We start from the raw sequence: 19058 nt of genomic DNA on the forward strand, positions 1-19058 counted from the left end.
TTCCACCCCCATGCTTCACAGTAGGTATGGTGTTCTTTGGATGCAACTCAGCATTCTTTGTCCTCCAAACACGACGAGTTGAGTTTTTGCCAAAAAGTTATATTTTGGTTTCATCTGACCATATGACATTCTCCCAATCTTCTTCCGGATCATCCAAATGCTCTCTTCAGACGGGCCTGGACATGTACTGGCTTAAGCAGGGGGACACGTCTATCACTGCAGGATTTGAGTCCCTGGCGGCGTAGTGTGTTGCTGATGGTAGGCTTTGTTACTTTGGTCCCAGCTCTCTGCAGGTCATTCACTAGGTCCCCCCGTGTGGTTCTGGGATTTTTGCTCACCGTTCTTGTGATCATTTTGACCCCACGGGGTGAGATCTTGCGTGGAGCCCCAGATCGAGGGAGATTATCAGTGGTCTTGTATGTCTTCCATTTCCTAATAATTGCTCCCACTGTTGATTTCTTCAAACCAAGCTGCTTACCTATTGCAGATTCAGTCTTCCCAGCCTGGTGCAGGTCTACAATTTTGTTTCTGGTGTCCTTTGACAGCTCTTTGGTCTTGGCCATAGTGGAGTTTGGAGTGTGACTGTTTGAGGTTGTGGACAGGTGTCTTTTATACTGATAACAAGTTCAAACAGGTGCCATTAATACAGGTAACGAGTGGAGGACAGAGCAGCCTCTTAAAGAAGAAGTTACAGGTCTGTGAGATCCAGAAATCTTGCCTGTTTGTAGGTGACCAAATACTTATTTTCCACCATAATTTGTTAATAAATTCATTAAAAATCCTACAATGTGATTTTCTGGATTTTTCCCCCTCATTTTGTCTGTCATAGTTGAAGTGTACCTATGATGAAAATTACAGGCCTCTCTCATCTTTTTAAGTGGGAGAACTTGCACAATTGGTGGCTGACTAAATAATTTTTTGCCCCACTGTAAGTTCAAAGATGAAAAAGCCTGGAAGGAGGAAAGATGACTAGAAATTATTCGGTTAGCCGTTTTATGTGTCGATTAATTGTCGGAGTAGAGGAACTTGTGCATTTCAGGTAAAATAACAACTCAATGTTTATATCCCAGGACAAACTGGCTAGCAACAGCAAGATAGCTAAATGGGACAAATTAGCTAGCAAGTGCAAGCTAACTAGCTAAATTGCCATACATGTTTAATGCTTTTCGACCTGTCCCCAAATTAATGTCATTGGTTCAGAGTTTGTTTTGATATTTTAACCTGCGTGTTGTGATCGCGTTTGGTGTAGGGGGACAAAATACATTTATGCACGACAGACACGCGCGCAGCCGGTTTGGGTTCCGTGTTAATCGTTATGATAAATAAAATGTTTTTTCTTAAGTGTACTTTTAACAGAGCTGAGATGTACTTTGCTCTGTAGCACTACAGGTGAAATCAGTTATTGACACAGACATAGTGGCGTAGCAGGAATGCTGTGAATCAAGAGGTTGTGAGTTCAAATCCCAGGTGAGGAAATGTTGAGTATTAATTACTGTATAAATGAACATACACATTGTCAAAAGGTGTTGAATACAATGTATGTTGAAAGCACTGTGTGCGGTTAATTAGTTCCACAGCCTTTTTTGAGGTAAAATGCCCAAATAAGAATTTCTAGTTGAATGAGACAATTTGAGCAAACACCTCATTTTAAGTTGACTGACTTTTTGGGCCATCTAAAAGTTTGGGCCAACTAAAAATGTTAAGTTCTAGGTGTCACTTTGACCGAATAGTTAAGTAAACAAAAAAACGGCTGTGGAACCAGTTACTTAATAATATTTCGTTTAAACAACTAGATTTTTTTTTTACAGTGTTGTTCAATAAGATAAGTGCTAATGCAAAATATATCTACAAGTATTTCCTAAATGTCTGTAGTCTGAAGTTGCTGTTGTGCTCTGTACTTGTGTTCAGTGTCAGAGCCTCTCACCTGGTGCAGTCTCTCCAGGAGGACAGGGATTCCCGCCAGTCTCTTAGTGGTCCGCTGGTAGTCACGGTAATGCAGAACTAGGCGCACCAGCTCTGGGTCTCGTGTGCTGACTGCCTCCTGGAGCACTATGGGAGAGAGGAAGACAATCTTCACCATACGTATAGACACACACTCATGGGCCAGTTAATGGTTCGAAACTACAGGCTGGTATGGAGTAGGTGTGATGGGTTTTTAACCCTCAGCTACTCTGATATCAATGTGAAATAATCTACAGTGGATCTACTGTTTACAATACAGACTGGAACATGGGCTTTGTTTCAAATTAACATTAACACTGATCAAAAACAAACGCTTTCCTAATTTTGAAAATAAATCAATAGAAATATGGGATGCATACGTGGCCGTGGCTTGCTATATAAAGCAGGCAGACAGACATCGAGGCATTCAGTTACTGTTGAATTGAACAGTAGAATGGGCAAAACTAGTGAGCTAAGCGACTCCTGGGCTTTTCACGCACGACAGTGTCTAGGGTTTACCAAGAATGGTGCGACAAACAAAAAACATCCAGTCAGTGGCAGTCCTGTGGGCGAAAATAGCTTGTTGATGAGAGGTCAAAGGGGAATGGAAAGAATCGGGCAAGCTAACAGGCGGGCCACAGACGGGCAAATAATGGCACGGTGCAAAACGGCATCTCGGAACGCACAACTCGTTGGTCCTTGTCACGGATGGGATACTGTAGCAGACGACCACACCAGGTTCCACTCCTATCAGCTAAAAACCAGAAGAAGCGGCTCCAATCGGCACGCGATCATTAACACTGGCCAATTGAGGAGTGGAAAAACATTGCCTGGTCCGACGAATCCCAGTTCCTGTTGCGTCATGCTGACGGCAGAGTCAGGATTTGGTGTAAGCAGCATGAATCCATGGCCCCATCCTGCCTGGTGTCAACGGTACATGCTGGTGGCAGTGGTGTAATGGTGTGGGGAATGTTTGATACCCCTCATACCAATTGAGCAACGTTTCCATGCCCTGAAGAATTCAGGCTGTCCTAGAGGCAAAGGGGAGTCTGACCCGGTACTAGATGGGTGTACCTAATAGTGTATATTGGACTGTACTGTGCTGCTCTGAACTATGCTATGCTGTGCTATGCTATACACAATACTACACTACACTATAGTATATTATAAACTGGGTGGTTTGAACCTTGAATGCTGATTGACTGACAGCCTCTGTATATCAGACCGTATACCATGGGTATGACAAAACATTTGTTTTTCCTGCTCTAATTATGTTGGTAACCAGTTTATAATAGCAATAAGGCACCTCAGGGGTTCGTGGTATATGTCCAATATACCACGGCTAAGGGCTGTTCTTAAGCCCGACGCAAAGCGGAGTATATTTTTGGCCATATACCAAAAACCCCTGAGGTGTCTTATTGCTTAAGTATACTTGTCATGCCTGCTCCCGCTCTCCCTCTCTCTGGCGCTCGAGGTCGCCGATGGAACCGGGGGTACCTAACCAGCTCGTCGGGCTTCCACGCCCTAGCTGGCTTGAGAGGTTTCCTTGCCCCGGTTGGCTCGGAAGGCGCCCATCCTACGTCGGGCCTCAGCCAGATCTTTTACACCCAGCCAGCTCGTCAGGGCACTACGTCTCCACCGGATAATCGGGCTTCCACGCCGCAGCGGGATCGATGGGCTTTCACGCCTCAACCGGATCTTCAGGCTCCCACGCCTCAGTCGGTTCGCTAAGCTCCCACGCCTCTGCCAGTTCATCAGGCTTCTACGCCCCAGCCGGCTTGCCCAGCGCCCATGCCTCAGCCGGCCTGTCAGGCTCGCCCCCCCATGGGACGCGAGGGGAGGGGTGATGTCATACCTGCTCCCTCGCTAGACTGCCTATCTTTACGCACACCTGTCCCCTTCGTTACGCGCACCAGCGCCTCATTGGTCTCACATGAACTCTATTATTAGTTGATTGCCTTCCCTTTATCTGTCTGTTCCTCACGTTATTCCCTGTGTCAGCATTGATTTCGTTATTTTGTCCCGTCCAGACGCTGGTCCTTTCCTGTTTTATTTCCGTAGTTGATTAAATGTTCTCCATGTACCTGGTTCCTATCTCCAGCGTCGTGCCTTACAATACTATACAGGTCCCTTCCCAGTGCCACAGTTCTCAATCAACTCTCTGAGGAAACTCAGACTAACCAGCTCTCTGAGGAAACTCTGACTAACCTACCCAATCAATTTCAATTTCATTTTAAATGATCAATAAGTGCATTTAAAAGCAAGTGTGCCTAATTACTTGATGTGATCCATCCACAACTCTCATTTGGCTCACCATCAATCCACAAACAAATGGTTCCTATTCGTAGAATCCAATCACCTCAATCTATTTCTATAGAGATTCCATACAGTACATCCTTCCAGCCTTTAATTATGAGTCACTATTTAGACTTCTCCTAGCCAATTTATCTATGCTTTCACAGTACACATGCCTGTTGTGTTTTATGGATGATTCTGCTGAAAAAAATATTTCCCCTTGAGGGTAGATAAAGTTTTCTATCGCTAGTGCTACCGATACTACTCCTATTATTACTCCTACTACTACTACTCCTCCTACTCCCACTACTACTACTCCTCCAACTGCTCTTCCTACTACTTCTCCTACTACTCCTATTACTCCTACTACTACGAGTACTCCTACTACTCTTATTACTACTCCACCTCCTACTACTACTCCTACTACTTGTACTACTACGATTACTCATACTACTCTTATTACTACTCCTCCCTCTACTACTATTATTACTACTACTCATCCTACTACTACTCATACTACTCCTACTACCACTACTACTCCTACTACTACTACTACAACTACTCATATTATTACTCCTACTACTACTACTACTCCTACTCCGACTACTACTACTACTCCAACTCCTCCTCCTACTACTACTCCTACTACTCCTATTACTCCTACTACTTCTACTACTCATATTACTCCTACTACTTCTACTACTCATATTACTCCTACTACTACGATTACTCCTACTACTCTTATTACGACTCCGCCCTCTACTACTACTATTACTACTACTACTACTCCTACTACTCCTACTACTACTACTAATCCTACTAGTACTACTACTCTTTCTACTATTACTCCTACTACTCCTATTATTATTCCTACTACCACTCCTACTCCTCCTACTCCTACGCCTCCTACTCCTCATCCTACTACTCCTCGCACTCGTTTTACTCCTACTCCCACTACTACGCTTCCTACTACTACTACTCCTGCTACTACTACTCCTAAACCCCCTACTCCTCATCCTACTACCTCCTACTCCTCCTCCTACTCTTATTACTCATACTGCTACTACTCCTACTACTCCTCCTACTTTTACTCCTACTACTACCACTCCTACTACTCTTCCTACTATTACTCCTACTACTACTACTACTACTACTATTACTCCTACTACTTCTACTACTACTACTCCTACTACTCTTCCTACTATTACTCCTACTACTCCTACTACTAATAGGCCCACTACTATTACTCATACTACTCCTCCTAATATTACTCCTACTACTACTACTACTCCTACTACTCTTCCTACTATTATTCCTACTACTCCTACTACTAATCGGCCTACTACTGCTACTACTATCACCACTACTACTACTACTACTACTACTACTACTACCATCATTACTACTCTTACCACTCCTCCTCCTACTACTAATAGGCCTACTACTGCTACTACTATCACCACTACTACTACTATTACTACACAAATTAAATCAATCACATTTTATTGGTCACATACACGTGTTTAGCAGATATTATTGGGGGTGGAGCGAATTGCCACCGTACTATTACAACCCCTCCCTGTCTCACCCGTCCAGCCGTTGCGGTTCTCCTTGCTGACGTCAGCACCATGTTGGAGGAGCAGGCGGGCACAGTCCAGGTGACCCAGAGTGACAGCCAGATGGAGGGGAGTCCGACCCCGGGGGTCCAGGGTCTCCACATCCACCTGAGGGAGAAGAGGAGAGAATTGGGGTCATTGTATTGTATGGCGTACAGGGCTCATCTGGCAAGGAGAGAGATAGGGTGGAGGAAGTATGGAGGAGAGAGTGATGGAAGGAGAAGAGACAGGTGATAATTGAGCTATCACATCCTCACATGAACGGAGTGCCAGTGTTCTAGATGGGTCGGCTTTATATAGTGAGTTACACTGTAAGTGTCTAGATGTAACGTCTCTGTCATTCTCTAGAGTTAATCTCTCTCTCTCGCTCTCTCAATTTCAATTCAAGGGCGATATTGGCATGGGAAACATATGTTAACATTGCCATAGTGAAGTAGATAATAAACAAAAGTGAAATAAACAATACAAATTAATAGTAAACATTACACTCACAAAAGTTCCAAAAGAATAAAGACATTTCAAATGTTATTATGTTATGTGCAAATATGTTATGTGCAAATATTATGTGCAAATAGTTAAAGTACAAAAGGGAAAATAAATAAACATAAACATGGGTTGTATTTACACTTGGTGTTTGTTCTTCACTTGTTGCCCTTTTCTTGTGGCAGCAGGTCACAAATCTTGCTGCTGTGATGGCACACTGTGGTATTTCACCCAATAGATATGGGAGTTTATCAAAATTGTGTTTGTTTTAGAATTCTTTGTGGATCTGTGTGATCTGAGGTAAATATTTGTCTCTAATATGGTCATACATTTGGCAGGAGGTTAGGAAGTGCAGCTCAGTTTCCACCTCATTTTGTGGGTAGTGTGCACATAGCCTGTCTTCTTTTGAGAGCCAGGCCAGCCTATGGCGGCCTTTCTCAATAACAAGGCTATGCTCACTGTACATAGTCAAAGCTTTCCTTAAGTTTGGATCAGGTATTCTGCCACTGTGTACTCTCTGTTTAGGGCCAAATAGCATTCTAGTTTGCAAAATGTTTTTGTAAATTCTTTCCAATGTGTCTGTCAAGTAATTATCTTTATGTTTTCTCATGATTTGGCTGGGTATAATTGTGTTGCTGTCCTGGGTCTCTGTGGGGTCTGTTTGTGTTTGTGAACAGAGCCCCATGACCAGCTTGCTTAGGGGACTCTTCTCCAGGTTCATCTTTCTGTAGGTGATGGCTTTGTTATGGAAGGTTTGGGAATTGCTTCCTTTTAGGTGGTTGTAGAATTGAACGGCTCTTTTCTGGATTTTGATAATTAGCTGGTATCGGCCTAATTCTGCTCTGCATGCATTATTTGGTGTTGCATGTTGTACACTGAGGATATTTTTGCAGAATTCTGCATGCAAAGTCTTAATTTGGTATTTATCCCATTTTGTGAATTCTTGGTTGGTGAGCGGACCCCAGAACTCACAACCATAAAGGGCAATGGGTTCTATAACTGATTCAAGCATTTTAAGCAAGATCCTAATTGGTATGTCGAATTTTATGTTCCTTTTGATGGCATAGAAGGCCCTTCTTGCCTTGTCTCTCAGATCGTTCACAGCTTTGTGGAAGTTACCTTTGGCACTGATGTTTTGGCCGAGGTATGTATCGTTTTTTGTGTGCTCTAGGGCAACGGTGTCTAGAAGGAATTTGTATTTGTGGTCCTGGCAACTGGACCTTTTTAGGAAACACCATCTCTCTCTGTCTGTCTCAGCCTCTTCCTGCCTCAGTTTTGATACAGTAGCTATACCAGTCTAGTAGACTACTGCAGTGTGTTTGATGTAGGCTCTCTGCTCTGCAGTCTAGTTGGTCTAAATCAGCAAGTCTCTTTGTCTATAAATCTGGTCTCTGGCTTATGATTAAACAAAGTTCATTAGAGCACCTGGCAGGTTCCAAGGTCAAGAATAAACCAACCACACGCTGACATCCTAATGAGGGAGGCTGATAGAAGGCGACGGGTGCGTCCCAAATGACACATTATTCCCTCTTTAGTGCTCTACTTTTGACCAGAGCTCTGTGGGGGCCCTGTGAGGGCCCTGGTGTGGGTGCCATTTGGGATGCACACAAGGAGACGCTCTGAGGAATCTGAATCTGCCTTACTGGTGGATGTGGAAAATGTATTGAAGAAATGACAACGCATGGAAATGGATGGATGGATGGATGGAGCTTGCTGTTGTGAGGGGAGGAGCAGTTGTAACAGGGAATAAGCGCAATAGCTTTATGGTATACTTCCATCCGAGCTTTGTGTCTATTCATATTTGCATTGGAAATGTTTCAAATCACAAAGTACACACACTGTTGTGTTGTGTGAGGTGTCGTGGCAGAATCAGATTTAGCTAAGTAACAGATAAGATGTTATTTTCATCATATGCTTGTGAGATACTTGTCATTAGAATCTTCTGAGCTAGGGATTGGTATTTTGGTGCCAGAGAGTTGAGAGGTAAGGCTTGTCTTCGTATGTCAATGTATCTGTTAATCCATGTGGTGCTATGTAGAATATCAGAAGGGGAGGAGGACAGAATGGAATGTTGGTTTCTTATGGGAACGTTGTTTGTAACTATTCCTAAACCATGGGATGGAGTTATTAATTGGGAAACCAGTTAATTATCTCATACAATGTCTGTACGCCAGTCACTTCCTACTTTTCTCATAGGGGGAAGGAGTTTGACCGTGTTTGGAACCATTGTATGTTCCCTCTGAGGTTGCCCTTATCTTGACCTAGTATTTGACCTAAGGGGCTCACTGTCTGATTTTGAGTTTGTCCAGGTTTGGGAGTATCTAGAAATGACAATTGATATATGCCATTGGATGAGGTAATGTTTTGGTAGACAGTGAAGTATCAAGCATGAGATTTAAACCTTGTCTTGGGAGATCAAACTGAACGATGATTTATAGCTGATGCTGTCTAGCGATAGGATACTCTTCTTTCAGGTAAAGGATTCTTTGTAAGTTGAGAGGGGTGTATCTTGGCTATAAATGAAACTAAGAATTGTTTTGTAGGCACTCTCAGAGAATTTATTTATAGACACTGAATTGATCTGAGAGTCATTAAAGGGCTTTGGTGAAGCTTGTATATATATATATATATATATATATATATATTAAAGATGGAATATATAATTTAACTCTGACTTGTGTGTGGTTGGCTCTCTCTCTCTCTTTATTGAGTAATACAGGACATTTCCACGACAGAGGGCTTGCGTTTTGGTTCACGAGTGCCCCAGTGCAGGTCAGTGCAGCCCCGACGGTTGGTGTTGGTGTGTTCAGTATACTTTGCAGTGTGTTATTGTGGAGTGTGTTGTACAGTATATCACAGGGATGAGGCTGGGTTGTTTTTCACCAGGAGCAGCCTCCCTCCTCCCACGTGGAGCCTCCTCATTTCCCCCGCTGCTCTCCCTCTCTCTCCAGGGGCCTCCCTGGGGGCCACGCCGTGTTCTGTAATTAGCAAGCCCAGGGTTTGTGCTAGTGACGCCACCGCTTGATCGTAAGCAACAACCGGGGCTCCTAATCCCAAAGAGGGGGTAGGGGGACACCGGAGAGGAGAGGAGAAATGGAACGGCAGAAAAACAGGAGGAGGAATCCACACATGCACTGTCAGAGGTGAAGGACGAGGTGTGGAGGGAATAGAGGGAGAGAATAGAGGTGTATCGCTATAGCAACCAAGAGAAGAAGAGGCGGGAGAGAGGGAGAAGGAGGAGGAAGGTGTGCTATGCGTTGGAGCTGACTGGTTGAGTGGCGGCAGCTGCACTGTGAGATAGAGAGGGTGGTGATGGCGTAGGCTGTGGGTGTACTGAATAATGGGTAGTGAGCGATTGATGTCAGTGTGGCTTTGTAGGGCCCTCCAAGTGTCCCTGGGGATGACACTGAGGAAAGAGAGAGAGAGAGAGAGAGAGAGAGAGAGAGAGAATGGATTGATGGATGGATGGATAGAAGAAAGGGAGTGAAACTGGCAGATAACGGTGAAAAGTACATAAACAGCAAGAGCAGAGCAGCAAAAGATTGTGGTAGTATTCTGACGATTTGAGGGGGAATATTTGAACGATTGTTGTCTAACTAAGCTCATTACAACCTTGTGTTGGATGAGATTGCCTTGGTTAGCAAGATTGCCTACAGGCTGGGAGGCATGGGTTCAAAAGCCACAAGGGGTGTTGCACTGTCACCATTCGCTACAATATTTAAGTGATAATGCGCTAGAATCTGGTGTTTCTTCTCGGGCCGGAAAACTGTGCCAATATATCCTCCAAACACCGGCTTCAAGGGCATTATCAACGGGTTGCTACCCAAGCCGTCTGGTCGTTTGTTCTATCGGTTGCCAGAGACACGACCCAGTTGTTAATTATTTTTGTTCTGTATCTATGGACAGAACAAGTCGTTCATTCTAAATGTTTTATTGCCATACTGGCTGGCAACGTTCTTATCCCTTGCTTGCTAGCTAGCCAACTACGGCTAACTGACAGTCACGTCAAACAGTGCAGTAAGAATAACAACAAAGTAGCTGCATTTGCATTTGTTTAACTGTTTTCTAGTGACATATATTGTGATACATCCATAATAATGAGCAAATGATGCGCGATTTCACCTAGCATAGAAAATGTGCTCTCTGTTGTTCAGAGGAGCTAGCCAACAACACAGCTAAGAATCCCTTCAAACTGAAGCTGAAAAGACTGCAACTAGCTGCACTTAATTTAGTTTGACCTGTTTTCTATTGATATCTCTTTGTATATACAGTGCATTCGGAAAGTATTCAGACCCCCTTTCCACATTTTTTGTTACAGCCTTATTCTAAAATTGATTAAATTACTTTTTTCCCTCATCAATCTACACACAATACCCCATTTTGACAAAGCGAAAACAGGTTTTTAGAATTTTTGCAAATGTATTACAAATAAAAGACAGACGCTCAGACCCTTTGCTATGAGACTTGAAATTGAGCTCAGGTGCATCCTGTTTCCATTGAACATTGTGATTTTTCTACAACTTGATTGGAGTCCACCTGTTGTAATTTAAATTGATTGGACATTGTTTGGAAAGGTACACACCTATCTATATAAGGTCCCACAGCTGACAGTGAGTTTCAGAGTAATAACCAAGCCATGAGGTTGAAGGAAATTTTCCGTAGAGCTCCGAGACAGGATTGTATCGAGGCACAGATCTGGGGAAGGATACCAAAACATTCCTGCAGCATTGAAGGTCCCCAAGAACACATTGGCCTCCATCGTTCTTAAATGGAAGAAGTGTGGAACTGTCACGATCGTCGAAATAACATTCCGACCAAGGCGCAGCGTGATATGGGTTCCACATCTTTTTATTTGTGAAACGCACAAAACAAGAAAAAAAATTAACGATACGTGAAGCTATGGAGTGCTCACAGGCAACTACACATAAACAAGATCCCACAAAATACAGTGGGGAAATGGCTGCCTAAATATGATCCCCAATCAGAGACAACGATAAACAGCTGCCTCTGATTGGGAACCATACCAGGCCAACATAGAAATAAAACAACCTAGATTACCCACCCTAGTCACACCCCGACCTAACTAACATAGAGAATAAAAAAGTCTCTCTGTGGTCAGGGCGTGACAGTACCCACCCCCCCAAAGGTGCGGACTCCGGCCGCAAAACCTGACTCTATAGGGGAGGGTCCGGGTGGGCATCTAGCGTCGGTGGCGGCTCCGGTGCGGGGCGAAGTACCCACTCCGCTCGCGGATTCGCCAGCATCGGTGGCGGCTCTGGTGCGGGACTTGGCCCCCGCCCAGACCCCGGGTCCGGCCATGGAGCCGGGTAGAACGCCGTGCCCGGACTGGGCCTCGGCACAGAGGAGGACCCTGGCCATGGAGCTGGGTTAGCCGCCGTGCCTGGACTGGGCGCAGAGGAAGGCTCCTGCCATGGAGCGGGACTGGACCGGGCACCGGCGCAGAGGAAGACTCCGGCCTTGGAGTGGGACTGGACGCCGTGCCTGAACTGGGCACCGGCGCAGAGGAAGGCTCCTGCCATAGAGCGGGACTGGACACCGTGCCTGGACTGGGCATCGGCGCAGAGGAATGCTCCTGCCATAGAGCGGGACTGGACACCGTGCCTGGACTGGGCATCGGCGCAGAGGAAGGCTCCGGCCTTGGAGCGGGACTGGACACTGTGCCTGGACTGGGCATCGGTGCAGAGGAAGGCTCTGGCCTTGGAGCTGGACTGGGCACCGGCGCCGAGGAAGGCTCCGGCCTTGGAGCGGGATTGGACGCCGTGCATGGACTGGACATCGGCGCAGAGGAAGGCTCCTGCCATGGAGCGGGACTGTACGCCGTGCCTGGACTGGGCATCGGCGCAGAGGAAGGCTCCGGCCTTGGAGCAGGACTGGATGCCATGCCTGGACTGGACATCGGCGCAAAGGAAGGCTCCTGCCATGGAGCTGGACTGGACGCCTTGCCTGGAAGCTCCGGACCGTAGACCCTTGCTGGAGGTTCCGGAACATTGACCGTCGCTGGAGATTCCGGACCGTGGACCGTCGCTGGAGGTTCCGGACCGTGGACCGTCGCAGGAGGTTCCGGACTGTGGACCGTCGCAGGAGGTTCCGGACTGTGGACCGTCGCAGGAGGTTCCGGGCCGTGGACCGTCGCAGGAGGTTCCGGGCCGTGGACCGTCGCAGGAGGTTCCGGGCCGTGGACCGTCGCAGGAGGTTCCGGACTGTGGACCGTCGCAGGAGATTCCAGACTGTGGATCGTCCCAGGAGGTTCCGGACTTTGAACCGTCGCCGGAAGCTCCGGACTGTAACCCGTCGCCGGAAGCTCCGGACTGTAAACCGTCGGCGGAAGCTCCGGACTGGGGGATGGAAGCCTGGTGCGTGGAGCCGGCACAGGTGGCACCGGACTGGTGACACGCACTTCAGGGCAAGTGCGAGGAGCAGGCACAGGATGTACCGAACTGGGAAAACGCACTGGAGGCCTGGTGCGTGGAGCTGGCACATGTGGCAACAGACTGGTGACACGCACTTCAGGGCGAGTGTGAGAAGCAGGCACAGGACGTACCGGACTGGGGAGGCGCACTGTAGGCCTAGTGCGTGGAGCCGGCACAGGTGGTACCGCACTGGTGGCACGCACTTCGGGGCGAGTGCGAGGAGCAGGCACAGGACGTACCGGACTGGTGAGGCGTACTGGAGACCTGGTGCGTGGAGCAGGCACAGATTTTACCAGACTGATAGCACGCTCCTCAGGACGAGTACGGAGAGCTGACTCAGGTGGCATCAAACAGATAACACGCTCCTTAGGGCGAATGTCGTGCCTCATACACCAACACAACAACTCTCTCATTTCTCTCTCCTCCAATTTCTCCATCAACTCACTGACGGTCTCTGACTCTCTCCGTTCACTCTCCTCCAATTTCTCCATCTTCTCCCAGATTGGCTCTGGTTCACTCCTCTGCTCTGCCGACCACCCCGTGTGCCCCCCCAATTTTTTTTATTGGGGCTGTTCTTTGGGCTTTCGTTGTGGCTGCGAACCCCGGCGTCGTCGCTGTCTTCCCTTCTCTCCTTGCGTCTGCTTCCAAGGAAGGCTTTCGTGTCCTCCCATTATTTCCTCCCAAATCCAGGATATCCTCTCCTCCTTGATCTCCTCCCAAGCCCAGGATACCTTCTCCTCCTGGGCACGCTGCTTGGTCCTGGTGTGGTGGGATCTTCTATCACGATCGTCTAAATAACATTCGGACCAAGGCGCAGCGTGATATGGGTTCGACATCTTTTTATTCGTGAAACGCACAAATCAAGAAAATAAAAAAAACGATATGTGAAGCTATGGAGTGCTCACAGGCAACTACACATAAACAAGATCCCACAAAACACAGTGGGGCAATGGCTGCCTAAATATGATCCCCAATCAGAGACAACAATAAACAGCTGCCTCTGATTGGGAACCATACCAGGCCAACATAGAAATAAAACAACCTAGATTACCCACCCTAGTCACACCCCGACCTAACCAACATAGAGAATAAAAAGGCTCTCTATGGTCAGGGCGTGACAGGAACCGCCCGGCCAAACTGAGCAATCGGGGAAGAAGGGCCTTGGTCAGGGAGATGACCAAGAACCTGATGGTCACTCTGACAGAGCTCTAGAGTTCTTCTGTGGAGAGGGGAGAACATTCCAGAAGGACAACCATCTCTGCAGCACTCCACCAAGCATGCCTTTATGGTAGAGTGGCTAGGTGGAAGCCACTCCTCAGTAAAAAGCACATGACAGGCCACTTGAAGTTTGCCAAAAGCCACCTAAAGGACTCTCAGACCATGAGAAACAAGATTCTCTGGTCTGATGAAACCAAGACTGAACCAAGGAAACCTGGCACTCTCCCTACGGTGAAGCATTGTGGCGGCAGCCTCATGTTGTGGCAATGTTTTATGTGCATTATGTGTAGATTGATGAGGGGAAAAACAGTTTAATCCATCTTAGAATAATGCTATATCGTAACAAAATGTGGGAAAATGTTTTTTGGTTTTCTCAGATAAATTATTCACATTATTTATTACTCTGAATCTAAATGTTATGTTGCCTATTTGTCTTTTTTGCATGGATAACACATAGGTGGTGGGCAATCTACTCTTACTGTAGTATTGACTAAATGTCTGAGACAGACAGACAGCAAGGTTTATGCAAATCTACACTGTTGAAAACGAAATGTTAGTCTAAAAGAAATGTGAGATAATGTCTTGATGCTTTTTATAGTGGAGATCAAGTTTATAAATTGCCTGGCTGGGCTGATGAGACAGTGGATTGCGCAGTCAGTTGGAACAGAGTAAATAGGCAATTTAACGTCATAGAATTAGTCGCTGGTAACTTGTGGAATAGACACCGGCTGGAATGCGGTTTTAACCAATTCAGGATTAGACCCACCCGTTGTATAAAGCTAATTAAGTATAAGAGCATAGAGCATTCTAAGAAGTCTTGACTATGGCGGAGAGGTGTGGTAAGTAAGGGAGAGAATAGAGAGGGAGTGTTCAGGAAACTCCTATTGTTTAAGACAAGTGGCCCCCATTGACTCAGTCTGATGTTATTTTTACACCATTGAGACACTCAAATAGAAACACTACAGCAGCCACTTTCTCACACAAACAAACACGCAATCAGACACAAGTCCTCTCTCTCTCTTGATCTGTTTAGTAAAATTAGATTAAAAAAATATATGTATATATTAAAAAAGGAAACCACTCTTGACAACAACACTCTGATAACATTATTGGTCAGTTACGGTATAGAACTGACACGCTAAACCAATACACTCAAATGTATCACTTTTCTGCTGTGGTACACAGACACTCGCCACCTCTTAGTCCACACCTCATCCTCATGTCTTCACACTAGTGCACACATTAACCCTGAAACACAGTGGCACACTTACTCATTCACATGTGGTTCTGACCAACAAACAGCCCACAAATAGAGCCATACTATCTAGCACACAAACACGTACAGACCTACACACCCACACACACAGGCCAGACATTAGCTAGAATCTCAGTATAGATGCTGATTTAATGTAGGATCAGTTTTGCATTTTAGATCATAATGAATAAGATTGGGGGGACCTTCTCCCAGATCAGCACTCCTACACAGAGGCACTTACAGAATCGACTGGCCCAGGTGGTTACAGTAAGGATATTATGTCATACTGGGTCTCCCCATTCTCTCTGCTCATCCTAATCATCCACTGACTGACTCGTAGTCCATCCGTGGCTCAATCCACCCTTCATTCTTCCATCCCTCCCTTGGTCCTCTGCTATCTCCCTCTCCTCCTCCACCCTTCCTTCCATCCCTCCCTTGGACCTCCCTTCTCTCCCTCTCCGTGGAAACTGCATAATTGATAGACATCTCTGTCTACTCCTGCACTCTCTCTGCTTAGCATTAATGTTCTCTGGCAGCTACTTAAACCAACATCAATCATTTATTGTGAGACCAAAATATGTTTGTGGTGGGCGGAGAGTGCATGCATGAGAATCATATGTGTGCTCATTGGGAGGGGTTAAAAAAATCAACCTGTCCCCCTTATTTTCAGTGTTACCCTTTTTAAATTCGGTAGTTACTATGTACAACTGTGATTGATCCATTTTCAATATGTGTTGGAGAGTTATAGCCTAGTTATAGCCAAACGTGGTATATGACTACATGACAGCGCTTGGGATAATGTATCTTTATGCAGTCATTCTCTATGTGAGTGTATGGTGTAAGTGGGGCGTATGCAAATGAGACCACGCCATCAGATGCATGTGTGTGATCGACCTATAGATATCTCGAAATAACTCATATCATTACCATCCCTCTATCACCAAATGCAGGTCAGAGAAAGAAAATTAGGCCAGAGCAGGAGTGAGTAGTTGGAGCCTGACAGTCTGAGCCCAGTAAATTTGAGCGAGAGGGACGGCTGGGCAGAGGTGAGAGCAGCAGAGGGACTGAGGGAGGATGGAGGAGGATGGAGCTGGGTGAAATAACTCTGCCATGGTCAGTGAACCTGTCACAGGCAGGGCGGGGAGAGATATGTGGGTCTCTCCCTCCTCCTCGATAACAGATGTGACAGCACTAGTCTCTGATACATGTCCAACTGAAGAGACTCTAAGAGACTCTAAGCTCTCTCATACTTGGGGATGAGCGTGAAAATGAACACCTATACATTTATATTTGGGACAATATGCAAACCAATGGCAAACCATTAGGCTACAGCCTTTAGTGTTTAATCTGAATCACCACTAAACCTCACAATCATCTACACTTGTGTTAGTGTTTTAAACCAAAGTCAAACCTTCATTATGCTACAGGTTTTTACTGTTAAATCACTAAAACTTTTAAGACGCATTATATTGGCAACATGTCTCGTAACCATTGTTGTCACTTGCCAGACCACCATAAGACTAATGTAATAACATGTATTACTTTGCTCAGTGATAGGAGACAGCAGATGGTATTCTGTATGAAGGGAGGAGAAAGTTGTGAATAGAGAAACAGTGGATAGAGGAAAGTCCCCCACAATGCAAAGCGAGGAGGAACCTACTCCTGTCTCTAAGGTAGGAACCTCACATTTGATCTCATGCACGGAATAGAAGCTGAAAATACCCTGGATTTGCATAATCAAATGACAACAAGATACCGAGGTTAAGCAAACATCAGGACAAAATGTCGTAACGGAAACTGGAATTGCTTAGGGGCGGTTTGTTTCAGGAAACAATAACAAGACTGCTGTGGAACAACTCTTTCCATGTCTGATGGTTGATATAGATTAGGATACCGCAAACAATGTCTGTGAACTGATGGAGAATTGGAGGTTGAAATCAGTACTAACCTCAGAGAGTTTTATGCATAGCTATTTACAACCGGTGTGTGCACGCGTGTGAGCGTGTGCATGTGTGGTGTGTGTGTTTGCGCATGCAAATATACAGTAAGTCTGTCCCTACGTTATGGTTTGCAAAGGCAGATATGGGCCACGAAGTACCATTAATTTCCTCCTTTCCTTTTCAGGCACACAAATGCAACCCAATATTAGCAGGGACATCTTTTCAAGCTTTAATGAGTACTGCTGTCTGTTTCTGTCCTCTCTCTCTCTCTCTCTCTCGGTTAAAAGCTTTCCGCAATTGAACTAAATGTAGACGAATCACACCCCTATCCCTAGTGACACTGCACTGCTGCAATTAGCGTAGAATTTCACTGCACTGTAGAGGTAAGTAGAGGGGAGAGGAGATGGAGGTATGGAGCACCATAGAGGGGAGTCAGGGGAAAACTAAGATACGTTGGGTGCGGGAGCGAGAAACGGACAGAGGGGAGGATGGATGTTGTGTATAACGGGTCAGGGAAATTTACTGTAGATTACAGGCAGGGATAGACAGATGGCACAGCAGAGACAAACGAGGAAGGGGGACAATGTCATTTGTGAGGCCTGTCTCCACCCAGTATGATATCATCAGACTTCAAGACTGCTGAGTTGACATGAGCGCCCAGCTGAGGCTGTGAGCATTGTACACATTAGAGTGAGGGGAGTGGGGGCGGGGGGCGGTGAGGGTGGCTCCTCTTCGCCTCTTTGGTAGAAGGTTGGGGCAGTTATTTTTTAGAAAAGGACCATGTTCCATTTCAAACATATCTGGGATGCATTTTTAGTGCTTGGATCAGGAAAAAGTGATATGCTGCTGCACACTGCTGTTATTCTTCCCTCCATCCACTCCTCCCTTGTTTCTTCCCTTCACTATCCCACTTGCATCCTCATGTTACTTTACAACCTCTGGCTATCACTCTTTGTCTCTACCTTGTTGTCAGCTCGCTCTATTCCAAGAATCCATCTGCTTTGTTTGATGATACTGCTTAAAGAAGCTGTATTGAGGATCCCCTCTTCACTCTCCTCCCAGCTCAATTGATATTTTTTTTAAAACTTTTGCTCTTTTATGTGCTTCTTCTTCTCCTTCCTGGATCCCCAATACCAATAACATTTTCTCTCTGCTGGCGCAGCACTTCTCTGTTCTTTCATCAGTGAGGTGCAAGCTTTGCTTACCCTGTCTGCACTTGCTCCCTACACCCTACACCCTGTGCATTTCTTGTGTCCGGCACTCCTTTAGATACCATTGATCCTTGACACATATGCAACCACCGTCAGCCACATCCAATCCACTCATGTGCACACTTGACCATCCATACATCCAGCCAGTCAGTCAGTGAGTTCCAGACAGACAGTTGGCCAGCCAGTGTAACTCTTCCCCTGATGGAGCCATAAACACACTTCTATAAGCCTGCATGCTTTTCCAAGAGAGGCCAGGATTTATCTATCAGCGCCCTGTAAATGACATCAACTGGGGGTGCGTTATATAGTTATAATCAATGGGGCTCAGGCTTGAATCATCACCAGCATCACAGTGCGCTGCACAGCATTGTATCCGAGCCAAGAGGTGCTAGGCCTGAGTGTTTACCATACGTTTTAACGGTGTGCACTGTTAAATAAAGTTATTCGAATGGAATTGAATTTGGATTAGTATATAAATATGACTGAGCGGGTATGACATTCGAGTCAGGTTCGGAGATGTGAGTGAGAGTAAACGAATCTTATAAATGTCCTAAAAAAAATCTAAACGTAAATACGGTGTCAATCACACTGACCGGACATATGAAGGACATGCAAATACTCCCCTTTAAACATTTTTTTGTTGTTGCTCACATTCAGAGTGAAAAACA

General features: G+C 45.8%; 1 protein-coding gene across 1 annotated transcript in view; it reads right to left on the reverse strand.

The window, feature by feature from the left end:
- Positions 1-19058, reverse strand: part of LOC129832308 (ankyrin repeat domain-containing protein 13B-like) — a 59131-nt gene that overhangs the window by 37618 nt on the left and 2455 nt on the right. The window contains exons 2-3 of the mRNA XM_055896275.1: positions 5825-5960; positions 1925-2049 (exon numbers count right to left, since the gene is read on the reverse strand). Of these exons, the coding sequence (XP_055752250.1) occupies positions 1925-2049; positions 5825-5960 (261 nt within the window). The remainder of the gene's footprint in view (positions 1-1924; positions 2050-5824; positions 5961-19058) is intronic.

The sequence above is a fragment of the Salvelinus fontinalis genome, chromosome 33 (assembly GCF_029448725.1).
Source record: "Salvelinus fontinalis isolate EN_2023a chromosome 33, ASM2944872v1, whole genome shotgun sequence".
Lineage (NCBI taxonomy): Eukaryota > Metazoa > Chordata > Actinopteri > Salmoniformes > Salmonidae > Salvelinus > Salvelinus fontinalis.